Here is a 13,099-nt window from a genome sequence, read left to right as displayed (position 1 = left end):
TCTGATTTAGAGTACCATTCCTAGCATGATACTTGGCATATAGTGTCAATACTGTTTTTCAATGAAGCATACAGTATACAATACCAATGATGGGGGAAGTAATAATGATTTGAGAGATGCCTAGCATCTCCCCTATGCTGGTCAGGGCAGCCTCTGGGGGAGAAGGATCTCAGAAGGTTCTTTCCAAGACAAAGTTTTCCAAAAGACTTTCTGAATGCAAGGAAAACATATTCATCACTGAAGTCCAGAAATCCCTTTTGCTAAATGTCATGTAGGGTACACTACTGGGAGCTGTATAAACCTGTCTGCCTTCTAGGAGTGCTATTATTTAAAGAGACAGCACCAATGACAGCAAGTATATACTATAAGATGGCCTTGCCTGTGAAAGGAATCACAGAAACACTTATGAAAGCATACGTGGGATATGGACAACCCCTCATAGTTTTGATATTGCTAAAAGTATAAATCCAAATACTAGTAAATAATGAGTTGGGGTAGAAAGGTTCAACTTCACTGAGTTGGTAGTAGGATTTCCTGGGGTCCCTGAAGGAACAATCCTGGTAAGTAATTGTAGAAGAAACCAGAAAAATGGAGGGCATTATTATTATTTGAGGTGCTATTACATATATTATATCTACTCATATATTACCTCATCTCCATTTTATGGGGCTCACAGCCTTACTCAAAGTCACACATGTGGTAACAAGTATGCCTGGTTTCAAAGCCTCTAGTCACAAGACCACTTTGATTCACAAAGGAATATAAAGGTTATGGGTTGAATGGAAAGGATATACACTTTTACAGTAGGTAAAAAGGACAGGAAGGGGAATTAGGGAGTCAAATGCCAGGCCATTGAAATACAGGATGAGATGAGAATTACTGTTTTCAAGAGGTTTGAAAGAAAGAGGACTCTGGCTACTATATTTGGGACTGCCTAAGGAGACAGAGCAGAGGCAATCATAGTCATAGTTCGTAGGTTCTGAAGGATCTTAAAGGTCATTTAATCAACCTTCCATCCCAGTATTTCTATTTCCTTGTCTCTGAAAACACCCCTTCCATACAGTCATCCACTCCCTGATGAAATACCTCTAATGATAGGGCATCACTACTTCTATTTTGGAATAGGTTTAACTATAAATTTTTAGTTAAATTTCCTTTATTCTGAGACAAAACCTGTCTGCTTCAGCTTCTGCTTATTTGGTTTTGATTCTGTCTTTGGAACCTCACAGACAAGTTTTCTCTCTCTTTAATTTGACTATCCTCAAAATGCCCTCACATCATCAAAAGCACAGCTTCTCTGGCCTTATAATCCTAGGGTCTTCAGCCTCGTCCAAACATGAGAATGAGAAGTTATGGAGATAAAAATGAATCAGGATGTGGGGTAGGGGTTAATGGTAGCAGGTCAGGAGCACTACGTGTTACATACAAAGATCAGGATGTGACATCAAGAATTCAAAGCCAATAAATAAGAATCAATCTCAATTGGAACATCATCACTCAAACCATCCATCCATCCATCCATCCATCCATCCATCCATCCATCCATCCATCCGTCTGTCCGTCCATCCATCCTGCATATACTGAACATCTCTCAAGAGACTGAGATATAAGGCACTATAGGAAAAAGAGAGAAGAAATAGATTAGGTTCTTGACCTTAAGAAGCTTATATTCTAGAAGGACTGAAGTCAGCTGGAGGTAAACAAACAAACAAACAAACAAACAAAAACCTAGGGAAGAACTTATGAGATTGGAATGGAGTTCCCAGGAGGATTGGGTATCATCTCCATAGTGGAAGTCAGGTAGTCTAGCTCAGGAGGGAGCTGCAGAGAAATCCTGAAAGGTAGGGAAGAAGTGGAGAAGGTGATGCCAAAGGAAGCCCTAGAGAAGAAGCTGAGGAACTTTCATATTAGTGGTTTCCCTAGGGAAGATATGCATGAAGAACTGGTCATGCATAGTGAACAGTGCTCAGTGAAGCTTGACTCGGGAATCTTTTCCTACACTAAAGGTAAGTGTTATCTCCCTCAAGAAATGCGAGAGAGTGAATATATGGTAGGGCAGCAGTGACCTTGAAACTAGACCTTGAGACCCATCTGTTTATTAGCTATGTGACACTAGAGAAGTCATATTGTATCTCTAAGTATCAATTTACTTAACTCTTAAATAACATTAACACTACTCATCTCCTAGAGTTTTGTGAAGATTATGTGATATATAATGGTGTCTGATATACAGCCTGATACTTAGTAGGTATCCAATAATTTTTTTAAAGATGAGGCATGAATAGAAAAAATACATTTATGAAGTCAATTTACTCTTTCTGTTTATCAACCTGGGCATCCACTTTGGGTAGGTTAATGATCAGGAGCAGGGCTTCCATCTATGGCAGACAGAGACCAGAATTCCCTTGAATATGAGTAACTTTCAAAGTCAAAATTTGTTTGTTATCCATACTATCCTATATCTAATATAACCTACTCCCAGGTAAATAGCTAAATAGGGATTACAACTTTAGTAAATTCCTCTTAAAAGTATACACAAGGTGAAGAATAGGGCCAGACACGCCCCTTTCCAGGATGGATGAGTTATCCCTTTAGTCCTTTATTCTCTTCTGGAAAAACCACATGTTTACCTACCTTACTGCCAGGTTTGGGACCCCTCTTCTTTGGGAATTTCAAAGGTTCAGCTGACTTGGATGGGGTAGCGATGGGATGGGGAATTAGGGGCTTGGGTGTCCGACCCCGCTTCTTTCCCGTTTTACGCCCCCTCTGCCCTGGTTGATGCTCCAAGTCAGTTTTGGTGCTGCTGTGGATGCTGGACTTCTCAGTGTTCACATCAGATGCAGGGTAGGGACTCTTTGGAATCACAACTGTAAGAAAAAAACTCATTCTATCACCCCTTCCTCCCACCTGTATTCCCATCCCAGCTGGAGGGGAAAAAAGACTTGTTACTTCTACTTGGGTAGTTTTATCCCAAAAAGCTAGTTTCCTGGCATCTGACCTAAATATTAGAAAATCTCAGAAGAGAACTAAAGTTAGATGGGCTAGAATTGGAAGTTAATTATTTCTGGTATATGCAGTAGAAAAATATTAAAAATTTCTCCCCAAGGCATATAAACAGAACCATAGACTCAGAGACAGAAAGCCTACAACCCTTTCATGCTAAGAATGAAGATCAGAGGTTCAGAAGAGGAAATGATGCCTTCCCCAGGTTACACCGTAAGTTGGGATGAGGACTTATGTTTTGAAAGTAGGCTCTTCAACCAAGTCAGGGATTTTCTACATCAATCTTCTTAATGTTTTAGTGTGATTATTATAGTGAAGAGTAGCGAAACACATAGAATATAATGCATCTGATAGCATCTCTTCTTACCCTTAAACATTTTTGCTCCATATTACCTTTAAGGCAAAGTCCAAATTCTTTATCCTGATATCCAAGGACTTCTGTGACTTTGCCCCTGCCTTCTCTCCAGTTATGTCTGATGTCACTTCCTGTCAACTGTCCCCATGTTCTAGACGCACTGTTTTCTGAATGCCAAGTCATTTGTATATGTTGAGTTCTCTATTCTTCCTGGTCAGACATACATCAATTTTCAGTTTCCAACACTCAACTCCTTAATGAGGCCTTGTTTGACTACATCCCAACTAAGTTAGTGCCCCCTCTCCCAAAGCATTCTGTTGACATCTATGTTAGAGTACTTTCAATTTTGCTACAATCATTCATCTTCTCCTTAAACAGATAATTCTTCAAGATATCGAATTCTTCCACAAATATTTCTTGAGCACCTACTATAGGTTATGCGTTCTTCTAAACCCTGGGGATAGAACAATGCACAAAACATAGTTTCCATCTTACAGAGCTTACCTTCTAGTGGGGGAGACAGAAAATAAACTAACAAATATACAATATATTGTTAGGTAAGTGCTATGGTCAAAACTAAAGCAAGGTAATGAGACAGAAGGGTGAGGAAAGTCCTCTCTGAAGAGATGACATTTGTAGAGCGCCCAAATGAAATAAAGGCAAAGCCTTATGAAGATCTGAGGAAAGAGCCTTACATGTAGAGAGTATATAACAAGTGCAAAGATTCTGAGATGGGAACATGTTAGCGTGTTTGAGAATTGGAAAGGTTAGTATATAGTTGGAACTGAGTGAGCAAAGGGGAGAGTGGAGGGGGAATAGGTTAGAAAGGGAGTAGTGATAAGATCATGTGGGGCCGAAACCGGTTTGGCTCAGTGGATAGAGCGTCGGCCTGTGGACTGAAAGGTCCCAGGTTCGATTCTGGTCAAGGGCATGTACCTTGGTTGCGGGCACATTCCCAGTGGGAGATGTGCGGGAGGCAGCTGATCGATGTTTCTCTCTCATCGATGTTTCTAACTCTCCATCTCTCTCCCTTTCTCTCTGTAAAAAATCAATAAAATATATTATAAAAAAAAGATCATGTGGGACTTTGTAGACTGCAAAAGTGAACCTGAACTTATTCTAAGTATGAAGGGAAGCAACTGGAGGATTCTGAGCACAGGAGTGACAGAATATACTTAAAAGGAACACTGGCTGCTCAGGGAGGGGGTGGGGCAGGATAAGAACTAGAGAGACTAGTTAAAAAACTCATTATAGTGAATAAGTAGAAGGTAATGTTTCTTATGTTTCTAGGAAGAATGTAATAGATTATGACAGTGCACTGTTGCTGATGCAACAACTTGTAAAAGTCAGATAAATTATTGTAAATAACACTGCAGAACTGTAGAAATTATGAAGATTACATGAACTGGAATTCCAGACCTAGGTGGGAAGGGCTTCTGTGGTATCTGACACTGTTTTCTTTCCTGAGGGCATATGCCAATTTGGGGCATGAATTTTGGATCAGGATTGGCCTATGAGAGGAGCTCGATTGGAGGAAAGAGAAATCAGAGAGGTTGCTGTGACAGATTAAAACTTGAGAAGCTCCATGTGTGAGTTCTGAGCCTGTATACTAGAGACATGAAGCAAGGATGAGAGTTTCTAAGATGTAAAATAAAATCTCCCATAATCTCAAGGTTTTAGGAGACAAGGTCCCACTAGAAGGAGGAGCTCTATCTCAAACACATAGTTGAGTTGAGTTGATTTTCTCAAGATTTTAAAATTTTAAGAAAAGTGAGAGGTCAAAGAAGTAAGCTCTAAATTTCTCAAGGGTATGACAAGTTCTTGTAGTTTTTCAGGGATAAGGAGATGGAGATCTATTAAGTTCTTAATCAAGAACCTAAGAAGGCCCATATCCAAGGAACAGGGATATTTTCACTGAGTATAGAACTCTAAGTTGGCTGTTTATATATTTTAGTCAATCTAGAGTTCTAAACCCAGTAAAAATATCCTCCAAAATTGAAGGTGAAATAACATTTTAAGACAAATCAAAGCTGAAAGAATTTGTCACCAGCAGACCTAACCTACAAAAAGTAAAAATGAAATTCTTCAGGCTGAAGGAAAGTAATCCAAGATGGAAGGATGGAACTTCAGGAAGGAATAAAGAGCATAAGAAAGGGTAAGTACGTGTGTAGATACAAAAAGACTATTGATTCTTTTTTTTAAAATATATTTTTATTGATTTCAGGGAGGAAGAAAGAGGGAGAGAGAGATAGAAACATCAATGATGAGAGAGAATCACTGATCGGCTGCCTCCTGCATGCCCCCCACTGGGGATCAAGCCGGCAACCCAGGCACGTGCCCTTGACCGGAATCGAACCCGGGACCTTTCAGTCCACAGGCTGATGCTCTATCCACTGAGCTAAACCAGGCAGGGCTACTATTGATTCTTTGAACAAGAATTAATATATATATATACACTAGAGGCCTGGCACACGCAATTTGTGTGCAGGTATGGTCCCTAGGCCTGGCCTGCGATCAAGGCCATCTTCCTCAGCTGCCCGTAGCCGGCTCCACTCCCCGCCGCCACCCACCCCTGGTTCTCTGTTCGCCATCGGATGATCGGTGCCTGATGGCTGGGGGAAAAGACCGAGAGGTCAGCTGTTCCCGCCCACTCGCCGGCCCCGGCCCTGCCCCCGCTGCTGGTGGCCATCAGGCAATTGGAGCCTGCCAGCCAAAGAAAGGGACCAAGAGGTGGTCAGTGCGCCTCATAGTGACTGGTCCAACGGTTGTTCTAGTCGTTCTGCCATTAGGCTCAATTTGCATATTGCCCTTTTATTATATAGGATATATATATAATGACAGCAATAGCACAAAGGATGAAAGTGGGGGTTAAGAACTTTGTTAAGAATTTTGCATTATTTGGGCAGTGCTTAGAACACACATTTAAGGTTGACTTTAATAAGTCCAGTATACATATTGGCATAGAGTAACTAATTAAAGACTTACACAAGAATGTATCACTAAAAGCCAAGGAGAGAAATATGGAATAATAAAACATGATTGATTAATTCAAAAGAAGGCAAGAAAAAAGGAATAAAGAAATGAGAAATAACTGAGACAAAGAGAAAAAAACCAAAATGCAAAATGACAGACATAAATCCAAATAATTACATTAAATACAAGTTGATTAAGTAAAACAAAAGGAAAAAATTAACATGCCAAACCAACAAAACTCCAGAACCTAATTATATGTGTTTATAAGAGGACACTGAAATATAAGGACCCTTGAAATATGACATAGGAATATAAAAACAAACAGATGGAAAAATATATACCCTGTAAACATTAACCAAAAGAGAGCTCATGTGGCTAAGATAATCTTTAAGGCAAGAAGTATGATGACTAAAAGGGGTATTTCATCAAGATAAAATATAGTTATGTGCTACTTTACAATGGGGATATTTCTGAGAAATGTGTCGTTAGGCGATTTCATTGTTGTGCGAAATCACAGAGGTATTTACACAGACCTAAATGGTATGGCCTAGTACACACCTAGGCTATATTGTATAGCCTATTGCTCCTGGGCTACAAACCTGTAAATAACTGTAACACAATGATATTTGTATGTCTAAACATATCTAAAAAATGAGTAATGCACTGTGTTATGATGTTACGAAGGCTATGACATCACTAGGTGACAGGAATTTTTCAGCTCCATTATAACCTTATGGGACCACCTTTGAATATGCAATCTGTTGTTGGTTTAAAACATCATTATGTGGCTCATGACTGTAGTCAATTCAGAAGGAAGCTATAATAACCCTAAATGTCTATGTACATAATAACACAAAATATATAAAGCAAAAGTTTAGAGAACTAAAAAGAGAAATAGAAAATTCCCTAATTATGACTTGGAGATTTTAACCTCTCAGTATCTGATAGGTCAAGAAATTGAAAAAAAAATCAATAAGGATAGAAAAGATTTGAATAATACAATTAACCAACTAATAATATAAATAACCAACCAACCAGACACTTATAGGACACTACACCCAATAAATGTAAAATATACATTCTTTTCATTGCTTATGGAATATGTGGGGCAAAAAAGCAATCCTCAATAAAGTTCAAAGAATTGAAATAATACAGAATATGTTCTCTAACCACAGTAAAAATTAAATAGAAGCCCTAACCAGTTTGGCTCAGTGGATAGAGCATCGGCCTGCGGACTCAAGGGTCCCAGGTTTGATTCCGGTCAAGGGCATGTACCTTGGTTGCGGGCACATACCCAGTAGGGAGTGTGCAGGAGGCAGCTGATCGATGTTTCTCTTTCATCGATGTTTCTAACTCTCTATCCCTCTCCCTTCTTCTCTGTAAAATATCAATAAAATATATTTTTAAAAAAATTAAATAGAAATCAAAACCAGAAAATTAATAAGACCAAAATGCTAAGAAATTAACAGACATATACTTGTAAGTAACTCATATATCCAATAAATTAAAATGTCAAAAAAATTTTTGAAACTTAAAATTCATAAACATATGACAGATCCAAATGTGTGAGATTTACGGAAAGCAGTGCTCAGAAATAATTTTATAGCTTTAAATGTTTATATTAGAAGAGAAGAAAGGTTAAATATCAATGATCTAATCTTCTATTTCAAAACTAGAAAAAGAATAGCAAATTAAATTAAAAGAAACTAAATATAAGAAGTAAGTCAATGAGGACTGAATAAGTAAATGAAAAAAAAAAGCAGACATAATAATAAAGAAAAATTTAAAAAGTCAAAGATTGGTTCTTTCAAATGATAATCCTTCAAGAAACCTGATTAAGAAATAAAGAAAACACAATTGCCCTCACTGGTTTGGCTCAGTGGATAGAGCGTCGGCTTTCGGACTGAAGGGTCCCCGGTTCAGTTCTGGTCAGGGGCACGTGCCCAGGTTGTGGGCTCGATCCCCCATCGGGGGTGAGCAGAAGGCAACCAATTGCAGATTCTCTCTCATCATTGATGTTTCTCTCTCTCTCTTCTCCCTTCCTCTCTGAAATCAATAAAAATATATGGGGAAAAACTAATCTATGAACATCAAGAATAAAAGAGATCCTTCACCCCAACCAGTTTGGCTCAGCAGATAGAGCTTCGGCCTGCGGACTGAAGGGTCCCAGGTTCAATTCCGGTCAAGGGCATGTACCTTGGTTGCGGGCATAGCCCCAGTAGGGGGTGTGCAGGAGGCAGCTGATCGGTGTTTCTCTCTCATCGATGTTTCTAACTCTCTATCCTTCTCCCTTCCTCTCTGTAAAAAAAATCAATTTTATATATATATATATATATATATATATATATATATATATTCCTTCAGACATTAAGAAAATAAATAAATTAATTAATTTTATAAATACATTTGAAATTTTACATTAAATGGCCAGCTTCCTTGAAAAAATACAACTAATACCAAAACCAGGTAAAGACAACACAAAGAAAGAGAATTACAGGCCAATATCCCTCACGAGCATAGATGCCAAAATCCTCACTAAAATTCTAGCAAATCGGATCCAGCATTACATCAGAAAGATCATACACCATGACCAAGTAGGATTTAACCCGGGGATGCAAAGATGGTACAATATCTGCAAATCAATAAACGTGATACATCACATAAACAAACTGAGAAATAAAAATCACATAGTCATATCAATTGATGCAGAAAAAGCATTTGACAAAATCTAACACCCTTTCTTTCTTTCTTTCAAATATATTTTTATTGATTTCAGAGAGGAAGGGAGAGGAGAGAGAGATAGAAACATCAATGATGAGAGAGAATCATTGATCGGGTGCCTCCTGCATGCCCCCAACTGGGGATCAAGCCTGCAACCGGGGCATATGCCCTTGACTGGAATCGAACCTGGGACCCTTCAGTCCACAGTCCGACGCTCTATCCACTGAGCCAAACCAACTAGGGCTCCAACACCCTTTCTTGATAAAAACCCTCAGCAAAGTGGGAATAGAGGGATCATGCCTCAACATAATAAAAGCTTTATACCACAAACTTACAGCCAACATCATACTCAATGGGCCAAAACTAAAACCATTTCACCTAAGAACAGGAACAAGACAGGGATGCCCACTTTCACCACGCCTGTTCGAAATAGTACTGGAAGTGCTAGCCATAGCAATTAGACAAGAAGAAGAAATAAAAGGTATCCAAATTAGAAAAGAAGATGTAAAACTGTCATTATTCACAGATGACATGATACTGTACATAGAAAACCCTAAAGACTCCATCAAAAAATTATTAGACTTAATAAATGAATTCGGCAATGTAGCAGGATACAAAATTAACGCCAAGAAATCTATGGCATTTTTATACACCAATAGTGAACTTACAGAGAGATTAAAGAAACAATCCCATTTACCACTGCACCAAAAAAATTAAGGTACCTAGGAATAAACTTAACTAAGGAGGTAAAAGACCTGTACTCAGAAAACTACAGGACGTTGAAAAAAGAGATAGAGGAAGACATAAACAGATGGAAGAACATACCGTGTTCATAGACTGGTAGAATCAACATCATTAAAATGTCCGTACTACCCAAAGCAATCTATAGATTCAATGCACTCCCCATTAAAATGCCAATGGCATATTTCACAGACCTAGAACAAACTCTCCAAAAATTCATCTGGAATAAAAAAAGACCCTGAATAGCTGTAGCAACCCTGAAAAGAAGGACAAAGTAGGAGGGATCTCAATACCAGATATCAAGCTGTATTACAAAGCCACTGTTCTCAAAACTGCTTGGTACTGGCACTAGAATAGACATATAGACCAATGGAATAGAAATAGAGAACCAAGAAATCGACCCAAACCACTATGCTCAATTAATATTTGACAAAGGAGGCAAGAGCATACAATGGAGTCAAGACAGTATCTTCAAATGGTGTTAGGAAAATTGGACAGATACATGCAAAAAAATGAAACTAGACCACCAACTTACACTATACACAAAAATAAACTCAAAATGGATAAAGGACTTCAATGTAAGACAGGAAACCATAAAAAAATCTTAGAGGAATCCACAGGCAGCAAAATCTCAGACATATTAGTATGCTGAAGCAATATCTTCACCGATAACAGCTCCTAGGGCAATGGAAACTAAAGAGAAAATAAACAAATGGGACTACATCAAAATAAAAAGTTTTTGTACAGCAAAAGAAACCATCAACAAAACAAGAAAGTACACTGCATGGGAGGACATATTTGCCAATTTTATCTTCATTAAGGGTTTAATCTCCAACATTTACAGGGAACTCATACAACTTAACAAAAGGAAGATAAACAACCCAATCAAAAATATGGACAACAGACCTAAATAGATACTTTTCGAAAGAGGACATAAGGAAGGCCAAGAGACATATGAAAACATGCTCAAAGTCACTAATCATCCGAGAGATGCAAATCAAAACGACAATGAGGTACCATCTCACACCTGTCAGAATGGCTATCATTAACAAATCAACAAACGAACAAGTGCTGGCGAGGATGCGGAGAAAAAGGAACCCTCATGCACTGTTGGTGGGAATGCAGACTGGTGCAGACAATGTGGAGAACAGTATGGAGTTTCCTCAAAAAACTAAAAATGGAACTCCCATTTGACCCAGTGATCCCACTTCTAGGAACATATCCCAAGAAACTAGAAACACGAATCAGAAAGGATACATGTACCCTATGTTCATAGCAGCACAATTTACAATAGCTAAGATTTGGAAACAGCCTAAGTGCTCATCAGCAAATGAATGGATTAAAAAACTGTGGTACATCTACACAATGGAATACTACGCTGCTGTTAAAAGGAAGGAACTCCTACCATTTGCAACAGCTTGGATGGACCTGGAGAGCATTATGCTAAGTGAAATAAGTCAGTCAGAGAAAGATAAATATCACATGATCTCACTCGTTTGTGGAATATAATGAACAACATAAACTGATGAACAAAAACAGATCCAAAGACAGAGAAGCATCAATCAGACTGTCAAACCTCAGAGGGAAGGTAGGGGATGGTGGGGGTAAGGGGGAGAGATCAACCAAAGGACTTGTATGCATACATATAAGCCTAACCAATGGACACAGAGGGGTTGAGGGCATGAGTGGGCGTGGGTGGGTGGGTGGGGCAATGGGGGGATAAGGACACATATGTAATACCTTAATCAAGAAAAAAAAGAAAAAAGAAAACTAAATAGTAAATGGATATAAAAAACAGAATATGAAAAGCTCTATAAATAATTTACAAATTGAAATTGCAATTAAAAACCTTTCTGCATATAAAATCCCAGGCACAGATGGCTTCACTGGTGAATTCTAGCAAACGTTTAAAGAAGAAATCTTAACAAATTGTACAAAACCTCTTTAGACAGAGGAAGAGGTAATGCTACCCAACTCATTTTATGAGGCCAACTTAACCCTGGTATCAAAACATGACAAAGATATTACAAGAAAATAAAGCTACAGACTAATATCCTTATGATCATAGATTCAAAATCTTTAACAAAATATTAGCAACTTGAATACAGCAATATACTAAAGGACAAAGTGGGGTTTATCCCAGGAATACAAAGGTGTTTAATAATAGGAAAAAAAAATGAACTCACTACAGTAACAAAATAAAGAAGAAAACATATTATCTCAATAAATGCCAAAAAAGCTTTTGACAAAATTCAACACCCATTTATGATAAAAATTATCAGCAAACTAGGAATAAAAGGAAATTTCTTTATAGAAAAGGGCATCTATAAAAAAAATCTATAGCCAAGAGCAAAGTGAATGGTGAAATATTGAAGACTTTCTTTACTGAATTATGGAACAAAACAAAAAAATACCCACTATTACCACTTCTATTCAACATTGCATTGGAAGCCAACATAATAAGAAAAAGAAATAAAAGCTACAAACATAGTATTTGCACATAACAATATTTTTTTACATAAACTGCACCCCCTCCCATCTATAAAATCTATTACATTAAAAAAAATTTGAAAGGTCATGAAATACAATTCAATATACAAAAATCTAAATATTTCATCTTGATATGATCATAAACAGGGTTTTTTCTTCCGTTACATCCTTCATCTGGCTATTATTGTTTGTGTATGTGACAGCTATTGAGTTGTGCATATTAGCTATATACCTTGTTACATTGCTAAATTCTTTCACTGTTCAAGCTAGCTTTATCACAGATTCTCTAGAGAAATATAATTTGAGCCATATCTGAATACTTCATTAAAATTTTCTAGTGGTCACATTTAAAAAAGTAAAAAGAAACATAAAAAATTAATTTTAATAGTATTTTTATTTAATTAATAATTATCTGTAGCCCTTACCTATCAGATCATAAGAATCTGTCTAAAACACAAACACAATAAAATACCCACTCTGATGGTTAAAACACTTCACTGATTTCTTTCTGGTAAGTCTCTCTGAGCAGGCACTGCTTATTATATTATTCTTTGTCTGACTTTAATTTTCTGATATATGCCCTGTGTTTCGAATTTCAGAATCATTTTTTCCCTTAGCTTGTGCTTTGTACTTGATAGTCTAGGCATCCTTCAGCAAATCTGCAAAAGCCTTCCCCAACTTTCCCTCTTTTCACCTATTCAATTTGTATGGTATTATTTTGAACTTTACTTCTGGGTAACTCTTAATAAAGATAATCTATATTATCAATATTAATGTGGAGCTAAAAAAATTTAATACTTCTTTTTTGTTTTGATG

General features: G+C 37.5%; 1 protein-coding gene across 17 annotated transcripts in view; it reads right to left on the bottom strand.

Moving 5' to 3' along the window:
- SCMH1 (Scm polycomb group protein homolog 1) overlaps positions 1-13,099 on the bottom strand; it is a 109,277-nt gene that overhangs the window by 25,442 nt on the left and 70,736 nt on the right. For all 17 annotated transcript variants that reach the window (XM_023752700.1, XM_023752705.1, XM_006087242.3 and 14 more), the window contains one exon: positions 2,635-2,867. In XM_023752700.1, coding sequence (XP_023608468.1) covers positions 2,635-2,867 — 233 coding nt within the window. The remainder of the gene's footprint in view (positions 1-2,634; positions 2,868-13,099) is intronic.

This window comes from Myotis lucifugus, unplaced genomic scaffold, assembly GCF_000147115.1.
Source record: "Myotis lucifugus unplaced genomic scaffold, Myoluc2.0 scaffold_37, whole genome shotgun sequence".
NCBI lineage: Eukaryota > Metazoa > Chordata > Mammalia > Chiroptera > Vespertilionidae > Myotis > Myotis lucifugus.
This window is presented reverse-complemented; position numbering and strand designations above follow the sequence as displayed.